The sequence below is a fragment of the Cavia porcellus genome, unplaced genomic scaffold (genome assembly GCF_034190915.1).
Source record: "Cavia porcellus strain 051 isolate PalLab524CR breed Dunkin Hartley unplaced genomic scaffold, mCavPor4.1 scaffold_10, whole genome shotgun sequence".
In the NCBI taxonomy this organism is placed as follows: Eukaryota; Metazoa; Chordata; class Mammalia; order Rodentia; family Caviidae; genus Cavia; species Cavia porcellus.
In genome coordinates, this window is record NW_026947493.1 from 38,173,259 (window position 1) to 38,187,073 (window position 13,815).

At 42.3% G+C, this 13,815-nt stretch overlaps 1 protein-coding gene across 6 annotated transcripts in view; it reads left to right on the forward strand.

Moving 5' to 3' along the window:
- Flnb (filamin B) overlaps positions 1-13,815 on the forward strand; it is a 148,140-nt gene that overhangs the window by 58,127 nt on the left and 76,198 nt on the right. For all 6 annotated transcript variants that reach the window (XM_063257340.1, XM_003480081.5, XM_013143874.3 and 3 more), the window contains exons 2-4: positions 3,304-3,552; positions 5,267-5,364; positions 8,027-8,174. In XM_063257340.1, the coding sequence (XP_063113410.1) occupies positions 3,304-3,552; positions 5,267-5,364; positions 8,027-8,174 (495 nt within the window). The remainder of the gene's footprint in view (positions 1-3,303; positions 3,553-5,266; positions 5,365-8,026; positions 8,175-13,815) is intronic.

Genomic DNA, 13,815 nt, shown 5'->3' on the forward strand with positions numbered 1-13,815 from the left:
TTGGCATACACGTGGCGGGGCACACTCCATACTGAGAATTCTGTGATACAAGTGATGGTCTGACACTGACACTGCAACTCTGTGTGGCATTTCATTTTCATCCCTGGGGAGACTCTTGTTTCCTGTGGATAGGAACCCGCAAAGCCTCTTAAACAAGCCTCCATCTTTTTATTGTTCCAAGAGTTTGGTCAAGCATTTGAACTTTCACCTGTCAAAATCACTTTTGGAATGAAAATGGCTTTTGCTCCAGCTTCTTAGAATAGCAGGATGAAGTATCTTGTATCCCAGTGAGACCTTAATGGGGGCTCTCCTGTTTGGACACCCACCTTGAATTCATTGGAAACAGAAGTTCTGGGCATTGTGTTTTTCATACATTTGGCTCAGATTTTAACTGGGTCATATTTCCCCCAAGATTTTTTTTCTTGAGAAGAATCTCTTGTTTCATTCCTTTACAGCAGCACATGTGAGCTGGATAAAAATAGAGCAAACTGGTTCTATGCTTTCAATTATGTATTAAATCTACAGGTTTACTTTTTTTTAACAGATCTTTTTGTTGTTGATTTTTCTTTATGTAGGCCAGGCTGGCCTGGAACACATGGTGATCTTCCTGCCTCAGCTTCCCAGTGTTGGGGTTATAGGCATGTGCCACCGTGACCCAGCCGCAGGGTTACTTTTGAAGAGCATTTTGGATGAGACACTCTAGTCCTTTAGAGTCTCAGAGGTCCGAGAGCCTTGATGCCTTCCAGGTGTTTGGCTGCTACCAGTGCCCTGACTATGTAGCCATGCAAACACATGTTTTATGTCAGTTTTCTTTTTTTGCCCACCTTTTTGAAGATTGCATTCCTCCCTCCTCCCTTTAGCTTGAATAAAAAAAAAACTGGCTTGGAAATTTTTTTGATGTGGAATTTCTGGTGATCAGTAGGTAGTAGCTGATAATCAATAGCATTTCAAAGACAACATTTATAATAAGACATCTAATCCAAAACATTAAAGTCACAGTCGAGGACTATCACCTGGAAAAGTGGCTGGACTTGGGTGAATTGCCCAAAAGTCTGAGTTTTATGCAGGGCCCAGAGTTCCATGCAGACCATTGCTGCTATCTTGACTGTAGGTCTCAGAAGCAGGGCTGGCCTCATGGTTAGGCAACAGAGGACCCTGTCCTTGATTGAATGCTCCGCTGTTGTCACCTTTAAATTCTCAATGCTTTTTGTAATTTTCGTTTCTTTTTTTTGAGACAGGGTCTCAGTGTCTAGTTCAGGTTTGTCTTGAACTCAGTATGTAGCCCGGGCTGGCCTTGAACTCCGGGGGATCTTCCTGTCTGCTTCCTGATTGCTGGGATTACTGGCATGCTGTTGAACAAAAGGCCTTTCATTTCCATTTTTACTGGACTCCATGAATTATGTATGAGTAAATAGTCCTGCTAGTCTTTCTTTTTTTTAAAATGTAATTGATTACATAGAAAATCCCCGGGAGCTGTTGGATGTCATAGTGCATGTCTCTAATCCTAACTCCTCAGGAGGCCAAGGCAGGAATATCACAAGTTCAAGGCTATCCTGGGAAGTTCAGTGAGATACTACTCCACCCCGTCTAAAAAAAAGACTCAGGATGTGTGTAGTTCAATGGTAAAATGCTGTCTGCCATTCACAAAGCCCTGGGTCCAATCTCTAACACGAAAACAAAACCACAATCTCCTGATAGCTTAATTTGGCATGAGGATTGTTTGAATTTAGTCTTGTCAGACAGTTCACAGTAATCTCTATTTGTCCAATGTAGATAGATGATTACTTATAGATGATCAGATTATAGGTATTGAATGTACAGCTGTGAAATTACTTCTGGTTTCTGTGGGTTTGGATGTGGGCTTTAAAACAGGGTCTTTTGTTGCAAGAGAGGTAACAATAGGTTAATGTTTAAAAATGCCCTAGTCTTACTGTTTTGAGTGGCAGGCCAAGCATGCCCCAGCAGCAGAGCATGTGTGTGCATTTCATGTGGTTGTCACTGGGTTTCATTACATGCAGTTTGGTTGTGTTTAACCAGCTCAGGTCGCTGCTGGGGTTGGGTGGGACAGGTTGGGGTGATGGCTCTGAGATGCCACTTCAGTGGATAACATTTGAGGGGAGAGGGGAAAAGGAGGAGATACTGACTCTATAGATGTTTGTATTTAGTGGATGCAGGAGAGGAAAGTGATTGGCCAGCTGGAAGGACTGTGGCAGGCAGCTTTCATCATATTGGAAGACTGGCTTATCATTTACCCTCTTTAGCTTGTTCAGGGTTTCCTCTTCTGAATGACTCATTTGTGAGCGCAGCAAAGATGAAGAAGACAAATGGTAACACCAGTTGTTGTGAGATTTAAAGAGAAGCGGGCTTCTTGAACCTGTATATAGAGGTGTAAATAGAAACAACTTTACTAGGAAAAGATGACTATAAGACCTAAGTATTAGTGGGAAAAAATTGCAAAACCAATCATAAGCCAGACATGATGGCATACACCTGTCTTCCCAGTGTTCTAGAAGGCTTAGGTGGGAGGATCACAAGTTTGCCAGCTTGGCAATTTCCAAAACTTTGTCTCAAATTAGAAAATAAAAAATGGACTGGGAATGTAGCTCATTGGGAAAGCCCAGAGTTCAATCTCTAGTACTGAGGCAAAAGAGAAAAATTGTAGGTTTGGACATACAAATCAGGGCAGGGCAGCAATACAAAGACAAAGCCAGAAACAGGAGAACAAAACAGAGCCTAATCATACAGCAGCACACATGTGGCTGTTAGTGTGTGCAATAGTACGTTCAGACTCTGACAGGTTATATGGCATCAAGTATCAGTTGGTTGTCTGTGATGCAGCTACTCCATTTCTTTTGGTCTATATTTCTGAAATTTTGTTTTTCTTTCAGTTTTTTGGGTCATGGTCTTGTTATGTAGTTTAGGCTGCACTCTATAGCTAGGGCTTACCTCAAACTTGTAGTTATTCTCCTGCCTCAGTTTCCTTCCTTAATGCTGGGATTAGAGGCATGTGCCTGGCATGGTTTCTTTCAAAGATAAAAATTGTATTCTGGAAAATTTTAAGTATACACTAAAATAGAGACAATACTATATTGTTATGATCTGATGGTATCAGTGAATAACATTTTAGGATCAGTTTTCATCCATTCCCATCCTCCAATATTTGCAAACAAGTATTAGCAGTTGCATCCTTTCACTCTCACTACAGTTCTCTAGTGGGTGAAAACTTCATTTACTTTTTACCAAGAGTGTGATGTTCATGCTTGTGTAACCCCCGGATAACCAAGCCTGTGCCTGTCTCCTCAGATAGCAAGGCCATTGTGGATGGAAACCTGAAACTCATCCTCGGCCTGGTGTGGACCCTGATTCTCCACTACTCCATCTCCATGCCTGTGTGGGAGGACGAAGGGGACGATGATGCCAAGAAGCAGACGCCAAAGCAGAGGCTGCTGGGATGGATTCAGAACAAGATCCCCTACCTACCCATCACCAACTTTAACCAGAACTGGCAAGATGGCAAAGCCCTGGGAGCTCTGGTGGACAGCTGTGCTCCAGGTGAGTGCCCTGGCCCCCGCAGGTGCGTGTTCCACCTGGAGTGTGTGGGTCTCTAGTCTGAGGCTCTGCTGTGATTGCTGTGAAAGACAGACCATGGGGCCACGCATACTGTTTGGCCCTCCTTTGGCAGGTCTTCCGGGGGGACCCATAGGCACATTTAAGTGGCAAACCCAGGCATTTGTGCAAATTCCCCATGAAGGCCTGAGTGAATGCTTCAAGCCAGCTTTGAGTTTAGCTTCAAGACTCTGAAGTCCTACATCTTCTCTCATCGGTTCCTAGTTTCCCTTTGGCTTCCACAGAAACTTGTGGTCCTCTTAGGTGGCTTGGCATGAAAATCTAAAGAATTCCTCTGAGTGGAAAGTACCCGCCTTTATTAACCACTGGTTTGACTATATAAGGCTTTCCTTGCCCTTTTCTTTCTGAATTGCTGGGGAACCATGTTGGTCAGGATCCACTTGGAGGCTTCTCCACCCGTGGTTGAGTGTACCCCACGATTGTAATTATCCTCATTGGAGGGTTTAGATCAGTAGAGTTTGCTGATACACACTCAACAGAAAAACCAGAGCCACTGTTTATACATCTCTTCCAAAATTGTTTTTTAATTTAAAAAAAGCCTAATAATTATATTTTCCAAGTGTTCTTTATGTGCTAGGCATGTTGCCATTTAGTAAGGCAGAGGTTCTCAGCATGGTCAAAGCAGATAGGCTAATGTCAGCTGAGCACGGAGGAGGGCTCTTTCAAGGCCTCATTCTTCCTCCAGAGGCTGTAAAATGGTATTACCCAGGAATGATCTGAAGCAGTGCTAGTTAATTGCCTTATGCCCTCTTCCTTCTCTTTTCTGACACAATTTAGGAAGCTTCTTTCCAGTTTAAAGTTGAGGATTTTTACTGTAGTTCTGTATGACTTGTGCTAATGAAGGCTCTATAGTAATTGTAGAATTGCCGGCACTCCTCCTCCTTTTTTTTGGTCTTTTTTCCTTTTTTATCGGTACCGGGGATCGAACTCACAACTGCCTGCTTGCAAGGCAGGCGCTTATGCTGCTGAGCTAAATCCCCAGCCCCTACTCCTCCTCCTTTTGGAGACAGGGTCTTGTTCTATAGTTTGGATTGGTCCTGAACTCACTACGTAACCCAGTCTGGCCTTTAATTTGGAGCACTCTTCGTGCTTCAGCCTCCCCAGTGCTGAGATTACAGGTATGTACTACTATGCCTGGTAGTATTGTGCCTTTGAACAAAGTACGTGTGTCAATCACACAGTAAGTTAATTCTGTACTTTTAGATACAGCCAGGAATAGGGTAAAAAAAAGTCTCTCCTGTGAAAAGGCCCCAGACCCAACCAATTTTACAGTATTTGTTTATATAACAGACCTTCCAGGAATGTGAAGTACTTCTTTTTTTTTTTTTTTAATTGGTACCGGGGATCGAACTCACGACTGCTTGCTTGCAAGGCAGACATGTCCCTGAGCTAAATCCCCAAACCCCTCAAGTGCTTCTTAATACAAGATAATGCACCAAAGCAGAAATCAGTGCTAATATAGAATAGTCTCCTTTCTGTCACACTTCTATCTGTAGCAAAATTTGCCCATAAAATGTGTAATTCACCAAGAGTTTGGGGGAATCAAAACAAAATGATATTATTTTTCGGTCTGTGGTTTTTTTTGGTAATTTCTTTGGTCAGTTGATGCTGACAACATCTTTTGTGTGTGTGTCCACAGGCCTGTGCCCCGACTGGGAATCGTGGGATCCCCGAAAGCCTGTGGATAATGCCCGAGAAGCCATGCAGCAGGCAGACGACTGGCTGGGTGTCCCGCAGGTGTGTGTGCCTGGGCTGTGTCCCACCAGGCTGCTTCTACCCTCTAAACTTGTGTAGGGCATCTTTCTGGGTCAGACAGGCAGCCGACCTTCTTGGCATTCAGCTTACTTTGGCTTTCCACTGGCATACTTCAGTCTTCTTCCATTTATCATAATAATAGGCTCTCATGGACCTAGTACCTGAACATTATCCAGAAATCTTCATTCGCTCTTCTTTGTCACGTGATGGAAATTTTTGTTCTTTTTGCTGCATATCCAAAGTTTTAACTCATAGAGCCATGGCTACTGTAGATGATACTAAAGAGAGGTGCACATACACACACAACGCGCGCGCACACACACACATACACACACACATACACACGTATGGAAATCTAGGTACGAAATGTATACATCAGGAAAAGAAAAACTTGGATAAATATCTTAATATTTAATGTATTAAAACAGGAGATTTAATACAAGTTACCTGTGGCGAGACTGGAGATTTAGCTCAGTGGCTTAAGTGCCTGCCTGGCAAGTGTGAGGTCATGAGTTTGATCCCCGGCACCCCCCCCCCAAAAAAAAAAAAAACAAAACAAAACAAAAGAAAAACAAGGAAAAACAAGTTACCTGTGGCTTCTGCAATTACAAGAGGTGCTCAAAGTGCTGGCCATGAGCTTCCAGACATTATTCATGAGTACAGTGAACTGTTAAGTGTGAATACATTTTTTTTTAAGAGTAAGAAATGTTGAGGCCTGGAATTTAGCTCAGTAGCCTAAGTGCCTAACTGGCAAGCATGAGATCATGAGTTTGATTCCCCAGTACCAAAAAAAAAAAAAAAAAAAAAAAAAAAAAAAAAAAAACCCCCAAAACCAAAAAATACAAAATATTTTTTGAAAGAAAGATAGCTCCTGTCTAAAAAGAGAGAGAAGGGAGTCCCAAGTGGTGGTCCCCTGTGTACTTTTTTTTTTTTTGGTGAAATCTGTGTATCTATCTTGCCATTAATGGAAATTGTGGAAGAACTTTCCAGTGTTCCTGTCACAGGAATAACAAAAGGAACTTGGAAAGTGAGTAAGTCTTAGATATCATCTACAGCAGTCATGTTGCTCGTTTGAGTCCAGTATTGTTAACTGATTTGAGAACTAGTGTTTTCCCTCTAAAAACCTCCTGCCTGTTAAGCACCCTGGTTCCCATGCTGAAAGCCTTGTCAGAGAGTGGGTATAGGTAGCCAGTGACAGGGGACCCCACACCTTGCTCTGGGCTCAGCAGGGATCAGAGTTGGTGTTCAGAGCTGAGTTCAGTGTATTTGTAACAGGATTATTTGAAAGGTAGAAAAAGGTTACCCTTTCTGTGGTTTGGTTTGGAAGTCATGTCTCTGCTACATGATCTGTTTGTTGGCTCATCCAATCTCAGGAAGTGATGTGGTATGTTTTTCTTTTTATCTTAAACCTGAAGCCATCTCCTTCACACATTGATGTGTTGTTGGCACTGGGATGTTGTTAAGGGAGCTGAGGAGAAACACCAGATCAGCATACATACATCCTACTCTGTGTGGAATGTATCGTAGGCGACTGCTCAAACCCAAATAGCTGTTTTGTTCTTGTAGGCTAATGCTCAGTGTTTTCTGGTACTTTCTATTACAGGGAGAGTGAATTTTTTTTTTTTTTAAAGACAAGGGCTTGCTATGCAGTTCAGGTCTGCCTTGAGCTCACTTTGTAGCCCAGGCTGGTCTTGAAATCACAACAATTCTGCCTTAGCTTCCCTAGCTGCTAGGATTGCAGGCATTTGCTAGCATATCTGACTTGGGAGAGTGAAATTGAGTTCATCTGTTAGTCACTTTGATTAATCTGACTTGTGAGACAGAGCCTCTGTTTATCCAAGGAGTTGTGGCTTATGTGCAGCAGCATGGTTGCAGACAGAGATGACTTTGTGTCCTCTCTAGAAGGGAGTTTTAGAAGGGAGCTTTAGAAGGGAGACCATTGGGGCAGCTGAGATTGTTGACACCTTCAGGGTGTTCACCTGTGCAGTGTTGCTCTTCAGCCAAGTGTCAGGAGAATGTCACTCCTTTTTTTGCTTTTTAAAGAAATGACTCCTAATGTTTTGAGAGCTCTCTGTGTCATCACTTCCTATTTTTTCCTAGTTTTTTTTTTTTTTTTTTTGTCTTTTTGAGACGGAGTCTGGATATGTAGTTCAGGCTGGCCTTGAGCTCACTTTGTAGCCTAGGCTGGTCTCAAAGGATCCTCCTGCCTCTGCCTCCCGAGTGCTGGGATACAGGAGTGAGTCACCAGGCCCAGCTCCCTATGTTATTTTGTTAGTAGGGATTAATAGAGATGCAGACAGAACAGAAGAAAGAGACCCTTTTACGAGCTTTTTGGGTAATATTTCTAATCATGTGTGTGCTTATTTCTTCTTCCTCCTGTTTGATATAGTGTATTTCTTTATCCTTTCTGGGAAGATTGAATAGGGTCCTTTGGGGGAGGTCGGAGTAAGAATCTTTGTTGATGCAAATTTCCTAGAGTCCCCTAGCTTCCAAAGAGGCTGGTGATGCCTCGAAAAATTCTGGTCTTGGTGTTTGGTTGAATGTAATTTCACTTAGCTGAGAAGCTGATTTAATTTCTTAATATTTGTAGCCTTTTGTGGGTGTGAAGTAATGTAGTCATTCACTTACTGTGTCATTATCCTAGGTCATCACTCCTGAAGAAATTATTCACCCAGATGTGGATGAGCACTCAGTGATGACTTATCTGTCCCAGTTTCCCAAAGCCAAACTCAAGCCAGGTGCTCCTCTGAAACCCAAACTCAACCCAAAGAAAGCCAGGGCCTATGGCAGAGGTAAGTGCTGGTCCTGCTGGATTTGAGGCTTGTTCTCTGGCATTATTACATTGCTTCAAGGGGATCAGAGAGATAGAATTGGCTTAAGCCTTAAAAGATGTTCTAGGCCTCCATTGTCATTTTTTTTTAAAACCTGAGATTCACTTATTTATATATTCTTCAGGTTTTTTGAGATAGGTTCTCATTGTGTAGTTCAGCCTGACCTTGAACTCACTGTAGCCCAGGATGCCCTCCACCTCACAGGGATCCTCCTGCCTCAGCTTCCCCAGTGCTGGGATTACAAGTGTGTGCCATTGTGCCTGGCTGATTTGTTTATGATTGTCAATCATATTCTGCTTTGTCAGTTGAAGGCTTTAAGAAACATTTATGTCACATGATAGAGTAATTTCAGTAATTTTTTTGGTGGGACTAAGAAAGGGTCACTGCCTATTTTTTCAAAGAGTCAGAGCCTGGTGTATGGGGAGGGGTGGGTCTTTTCTTAGGTTCTCACTGATGGAGTCGGCAGGACTCGGCGGGTCACCTGGCTGCTGACTCATTTCTCTTGTAGGGCAAAAGCTGCCTCCAATTTCCAGATGGGGTGGGAGCTACTGTTAACCCCTGGCGGACTTCCTCACTGAGACATCCTGTTTATGATTTGGACAGATTTATCTAGGACTCTGTACCACTCAGAATGTGAGGGCAGGTTAAAGCCGTTTTGAAGCACTTGGTGCTCTGGTTGCTGTTTGACCTAAAGCACACGAATGCCTCCCACTCTCTTGTTTTTTTTTTTTTTTTTTGAGAAGGGGCTCACTGTCTCAGGCTAGTCTTGAACTCACAGTAATCCTTTACAGAGTAAAATTCCATGGTTGTATAGTTTGTTTTCTGGTAACAATCATCTCAGTGAGATGCAGCTTACTCTTTTTTCCTACGGAGAAGAAAAGTACATTTTATTTCTGTTTTCATAATTACGATTGGGATAACATTTCTTCACACAGAATATCCTCCGCGTCCGCTCCCAGAATCGACAATTGTTACCACTGTAACTTAATTTTCTCTTGCCCTCTGTATGTGAGTGTGAATATGTGTGTGTGTGTTGTTGTTGTTGTTGTCGTCGAACTGTTTGAAAATAAGCTGCAGGCATGGTGATGGTTGCTCCTTCATACCTCAGTGAATCTCTTTTTACGTTACCACAATATTCATTATCACATGTGGGAAAACAGGCAGTCATTTCATATCATCGAATATTCAATTTGTATTCAATTTGTCCTAAAATATTTAGTTATAGTTTTATAAATCAAGATCTGATTAAGCATTGGGCATGGTGGCACATGCCTATAACCCAGCATTCAGGAGGCTGAGATAGGAGGATCACTGAGTTTGAGGCCAGCCTGCACTATATAAAGTGAGATTCTAAAAAAAAAGCCTGATTAAGGATCACTTAACATTTGTTTATTATTTCTCTTTAGACTTTTTTTAATGTAGAAAAATTTTCCCCTGCTTTTTCAGTAGCATTGAGTTTCGGAAATTCAGATGTGTATCTCACAGGCTGTTGCATGCATATGTTCCCTTGAAGTGAAGTATTACCCTGCCTGGCATTACATTAGCCTCAGGATAACACAGGTCACACCAGAGACACTGACCAGGTGCTGCTTTCTCCCCCAGTGGCCAGGTCTTCTCTGTCTTTTTGGAAATGTTTTAGACCAGCAGAGAGCCTGAAAAGGCTGGTTTGGATACACTTGCAATGGGTGCAGTGATCTGTGTCTGTGTAGGGATTAAGGATGTCGTTGGAGGCCAGTCACTCCAAGGCCAGCCTGTCCATCCTTCCTTTCTCTAAGCCATAACCAAAGTGGGTGTTGGAGTGAGGAATCTCTGAGTTGAAAGATTATGCTTCCTGAGTGACAGAAAAGCTACCACCACATAAAACTCTTGTCAACAAAATTGGCCAACTGGATTGAATCTAATCAATGTATAAGATACTTGTTTGTAATGACCTTATCACTGACTGTCCAGCTTCCCCATTGTTAATGTGAGATGGTTTCCTTTCACAGTACTGTTTTCTAGAAAATGACCACATGCTAGGATTCAGGAATGTAGCTGGCCACTGTCACTTCCTTTTTCTGACTCTGTAAGCATGTGAACTCCTAAGGGAAAATGAACCTTTTTTCTTTCATATTTATGTAGGTATCTATAGTTTCTTTGCATTTTTAGTCTGGAAATATAAATATGTATATGTATATTTTGTGAACCAAGAAGTAACAAATCATTTTTTCTTTTTTTAAAATTTTATTTAAAGAGGAAAAAAAAACAAAATAGAAAAAGGGTACAAGGAATAGAGAATTTAAAAAAAATAAACTAAGAAATCACTAGTTGTAACAAATCATTCTTAAGTGTTCAGACAACACTAAGTACATTCACAATGTCATACAGTCATCACCACTATCCATTTCCAGAATTTTTAAACTTCCCAAACTAAAACACCCTATTGTTTAAACAATAACTTACCTGTTCCTTCTTTCTGCTGGCTCTTGGTAACCTTGGTTCTAATCTCCGTCTCTCTGAATTTGTATAAGCACCAGTAGAAATGGCATGTGTTATTTGCACCCTTGTGTCTGCTTACTTCACTCAGCACGTACATTTTCAGGGTTCAAGCATGTTGTAGCATGTACAGAATTTCCTTTTTATGGCTGAATGGTATCCTATTGTATTATACATGGTGTTTTGTTTATCCATTTGTCTGTGGATAGTCATTTGGGTTGTTTGCACCTTTCAGCAGTTGTGAATAATGCTACTTTGAACATGGGTTTATAAGTATCTGACTCCCTGCTTTTAGTTCTGTTGAGTCTAAACTTAGAAGTGGAATTGCTAGAGCATGTGGAATTCTGTATTTAACTTTAACCAGGGCAGGGGCGTGGGGACATGGCTCAGACTCCTGCAGGTCCAGCTGTCCACTGTGAGGCTGAGGATCAGGTCATTTCTCAGGCTACAGGAAATAAGCAGTGGATGTGCATCAGTATTGTGGATGCATGTTTAGATCTGTGTATGAGACAGTCCTTGTGTAAAGTTTAAGCAAAAGAAAAATGTAGAAAACAAAAACCAGAAAGCCCACCTCTTAACTGCCAATCACTTTCCTCCCTTCGAAGTCTCAGGCCTTTTTCCTATCTTTTTCTTTATGTTGAAATGACTTTAAACTGTGGTTTTTTGGGTCACTTTGTGCTTCTTATCTATCAGTGTGGGGAGTACCAGAGAACCTGGGTCTTCAACAGATTATCACAAGGAGACAGAGGTAGAGACACGCTCAGAGATTGAATGAGATTTAAGAGATTATATAAACCTTATTTGGATCCTGTTCCAGTTGATGGACAGAAAACTTCATGAACCTAGAGTCTTCACGCTGAGCACTTTTAAAACCCCTCCCAACCCCATTTTTTGAAACAGGTTGTCACTAAATTGCCCAGGCTGGGCTTGAACTTGCAATCTTTTTGCCTCAGCCTCCTGAGTGCTGGAATTACAGGTGTGTACCACCATTAAAAATATCTTTTAAAGACATGGTCCATATTTATGGGTAAACATGGGAGGTCTAGGATTTGCATTAAAATGATACAGGTGGAGGGAAGGGGCCAGAGAGGTGGTGAAACAGCACAGAACAGTACTTGAAATAAAGCGACAGGCACACTATTTGTTGGACAGCTCTATGTCTGCAAAGGTTTTGAGTTCTCCATAAGAAAAAATTTCTTAGACAGGCATCGTGGTGTGTGCCTGTAATCCCTAAGCACTCGGGAGGCTGAGGCAGAAGGATTGTCATGAGTTTGAAGCCATCTTGGGCTTGAACAGTCCAGCCTGAACTGCATGGGGAGACCCTATCTAAAGAAACTTAGAAAAAAAAGAGTTAAAAACATGTCATAAATTTGTTGTGGTGGTACATATCTGTAATCTTGGTGCTTTGGAGAGGCTGAGGAAAATGGCAAATTTGAACCTAGCCTAGGCAGCTTAGCAACTTAATGAGACCCTGTCTCAAAAAAGGACTGATGATGTAGTTTAGTGTGAGGGCCCTGGGCTCAGTCCCCATCACCCACCCCTCAGAATAATAACTTTGAACTATTGCTTCTGGGTAAATCAATAAACAGAACTTACTCTAGTTCATCCTGCTGACAACCACTAAAATTCTTGGGTATTACATGTAATATAAGATAAGGAAGCTCTGAAGGACCGAGACCCAAAGGACGACGGGTAGTGAGTTCCTTGGGCTTTCCTTTGCCTTGTATGTCCCAGACTTGGGCCGAAGATGATGAGAACCCTGATGATACTAGAGTACAAATATAAAAAGTTCTGGCAGAAGCCTGCTATCTCTACTCAAAAGACCGGGAAGGGCACCTGAGTAAGGCAGCCATTGCTGCTCCGGCCAGGTGCCATTCAAAACCTGTGCCAGTCCTGCTTCCGCCAGCAGAAGCACCAGAGGAACCTCACCTTTATCCTGGTGTGGTGATAAGGAGACCAGGGGCCAGGCCAGGGGTTGTAGGGACGCCCTGCTCCTTCTTGCCCCCAGGGGGGGCCCATTGGGAAACTGGAGCTCCCACCCTACACACCCCGGTGGGGAGCTCTCCACACCTGGGGATCAGTAGAGTTAGGGTGGAGATCCACGGACTTCTCACTGGTACCAGGGAGGCTCGCACTCTACTCTGCCCTTCCCTGCTGGAGTGGAATCATAAAAAGCCAGCAGAACATGACATAAAATATTCAGACTTTTTAAAACGTCACTTGTTATATGAAGAACTAGGAAGATCTGGAACCCAGTGTATGCCAGTTGCTGCCAACCCTGAGACGACAGAGATGTTAGAATTATCAGATGAAGACTTTAAAGTGGACTTCAACAAGTGGGTATGACACCCTGGAAACAAGTGAGCAAAGAGTGGCATCGGCAGAGATCGGCTTTAAAGGGCAGACCTGGAGGACAGCCTGGGGGAAACTGTGAAACTGAACGGCACGGTAATGCCAGTAAAACTCAATGACTGCTCTCAACAGCAGAATGGAAGGCAGAACAGAGCAGGGTGCTGGAAGATTGAACAGTAGAGATCATCCAGTCTGAAAGAAAGGAAGGATGGAGGGAAGAAAGAAAAGAAAGAAAGATGGATGAACAGAGCCTCAGAGACCTGTGGGGGGCATGATGATAATGATGATGATTTTTATTTCTGTTCTTTTTGGCATCAGGAATTGAACTCACAACCTCACACTTGCCAGGCAGGACCTGTGGGATTTATAACTTATAGCAGATGACTTTCATGTTAGAGGAGACCCAGGAGAAAGAGAGTATGGATAAAAAATTATTAAAAAAAATTTGCTTACAATTTTCCAAATTTGGCAAAAGAGAGAAACCTACAGTCTTAAGAAGCTATGTGAACCGTGGGAGCAATGAAACCCAAAATGTGTAATAGTCACTGTACAAAAGAGAGGAAAAGAAAGTGCTCTAAACTATATAACTGCATGTATATTTAAATGTATAAGATAGAAAATGATATCACAGAGTTTTATTGGATCATTGAACAGAACTGTTTGCAGTATCATTGTTGGAATGTCCACTCTACAAGCTTTAATTTTGTGACTTGAACAATTATTTCTAAGATGGCAATATGTAATCCATTAACTAGTGATTTCCTACTGCGCATTT